General features: G+C 33.0%; 1 protein-coding gene across 1 annotated transcript in view; it reads left to right on the top strand.

Moving 5' to 3' along the window:
• The first annotated feature begins 119 nt into the window (after positions 1–119).
• LOC107579466 (tyrosine-protein kinase HCK-like) overlaps positions 120–1,247 on the top strand; it is a 2,431-nt gene continuing 1,303 nt past the window's right edge. Inside the window, exons 1-2 of the mRNA XM_016265299.1 lie at positions 120–269; positions 404–535. Of these exons, the coding sequence (XP_016120785.1) occupies positions 128–269; positions 404–535 (274 nt within the window). The 5' untranslated portion in view covers positions 120–127. The remainder of the gene's footprint in view (positions 270–403; positions 536–1,247) is intronic.

The following is a 1,247-nucleotide window of genomic DNA, read 5'->3' on the forward strand; positions in this document are numbered from 1 at the left end:
ACCATTATAGCTTATTGTAGCTGTTGCTGACTAACCTCTTGCTCTCAGTGACACAAACCCGGTATAAGTACATCATTAAAAGTAACTCAAATATGATTCCTTTTCCTGACTTTAGACAGCAGAAGGCATGGCTTACATTGAGCAGAGAAACTACATTCACAGAGACCTTCGTGCTGCCAACATCCTGGTCAACAAGAGTTTAGTGTGTAAGATCGCTGATTTTGGACTGGCCCGTATCATAGAGGACAATGAATACACTGCCAGAGAAGGTTAGTCTGATAAACAGCCAGCAATAATGTAGAGAAACCGAGTTAATAGAAGTTGGTAAACTGTAGATAAATGCATGTTTCTTTATAAGTTATTGTCAACGGAAGTCATGTTAATATTTTTCTTGTGACCTCAGGTGCAAAGTTCCCCATAAAATGGACAGCTCCAGAGGCCATAAACTATGGTTCCTTCACCATTAAGTCAGATGTGTGGTCCTTTGGCATTCTGCTCACTGAAATCATCAGCTATGGTCGCACGCCATATCCAGGTTAGTGGTCACCACAGTGCACTGTGAATATGCTAAATGGGTAATTCTCTGGAAACTGTGGCATTTGTACCTACATTTTTGTATGAATTCTGAATTATTTTTTCATTGATTTAACTTTGTTTTCAAGTATTTTACACTGCAAAACTCAATAAGTTAAGTTAACTAAAAATTTGACAATTTAAATCATGACAAAATTTAAATCATAATCATTATCACCACTGCCTTATCAATCATTTAAGTTAAAAAAATATCTGAGTCATACTAAACGCCTGAAAAAAATACATTTCTTGACATGAAATTAAACTATAAACTTTACTCAGGTACTCAGTGTAGCCAAAACGTAAATTTAAAAAAAAACGTTAAAAAATATATATATATATATAAGACCCATAACAAATTCTAGTAAATGTTTCAGTTCTCCTTAGTTGAGTTCGCATAACTTAGTGCAGTGAACTTTCAGTAATAATTGAGTGAAACAAACTCACTTTATGCTACTGTTCAAAAGTTTGGGGTTGGTAAAATTTTGAAAGACATCTCTCATGCTCACCAAGGCTTCATTTCATTTTGATCAAATAAATTATAAACAGTAATATTGTGAAATATCATTACAATTTAAAATAATAGTTTTTTATATATTTTAAAATGTAATTTATTCCTGTAATGAAATGCTGAATTTTCAATATCATTACTCCAGTCTTCAGTGTCACATGAT

Source organism: Sinocyclocheilus grahami, unplaced genomic scaffold (genome assembly GCF_001515645.1).
Source record: "Sinocyclocheilus grahami isolate Dianchi unplaced genomic scaffold, SAMN03320097.WGS_v1.1 scaffold17603.1, whole genome shotgun sequence".
NCBI classification, from domain to species: domain Eukaryota; kingdom Metazoa; phylum Chordata; class Actinopteri; order Cypriniformes; family Cyprinidae; genus Sinocyclocheilus; species Sinocyclocheilus grahami.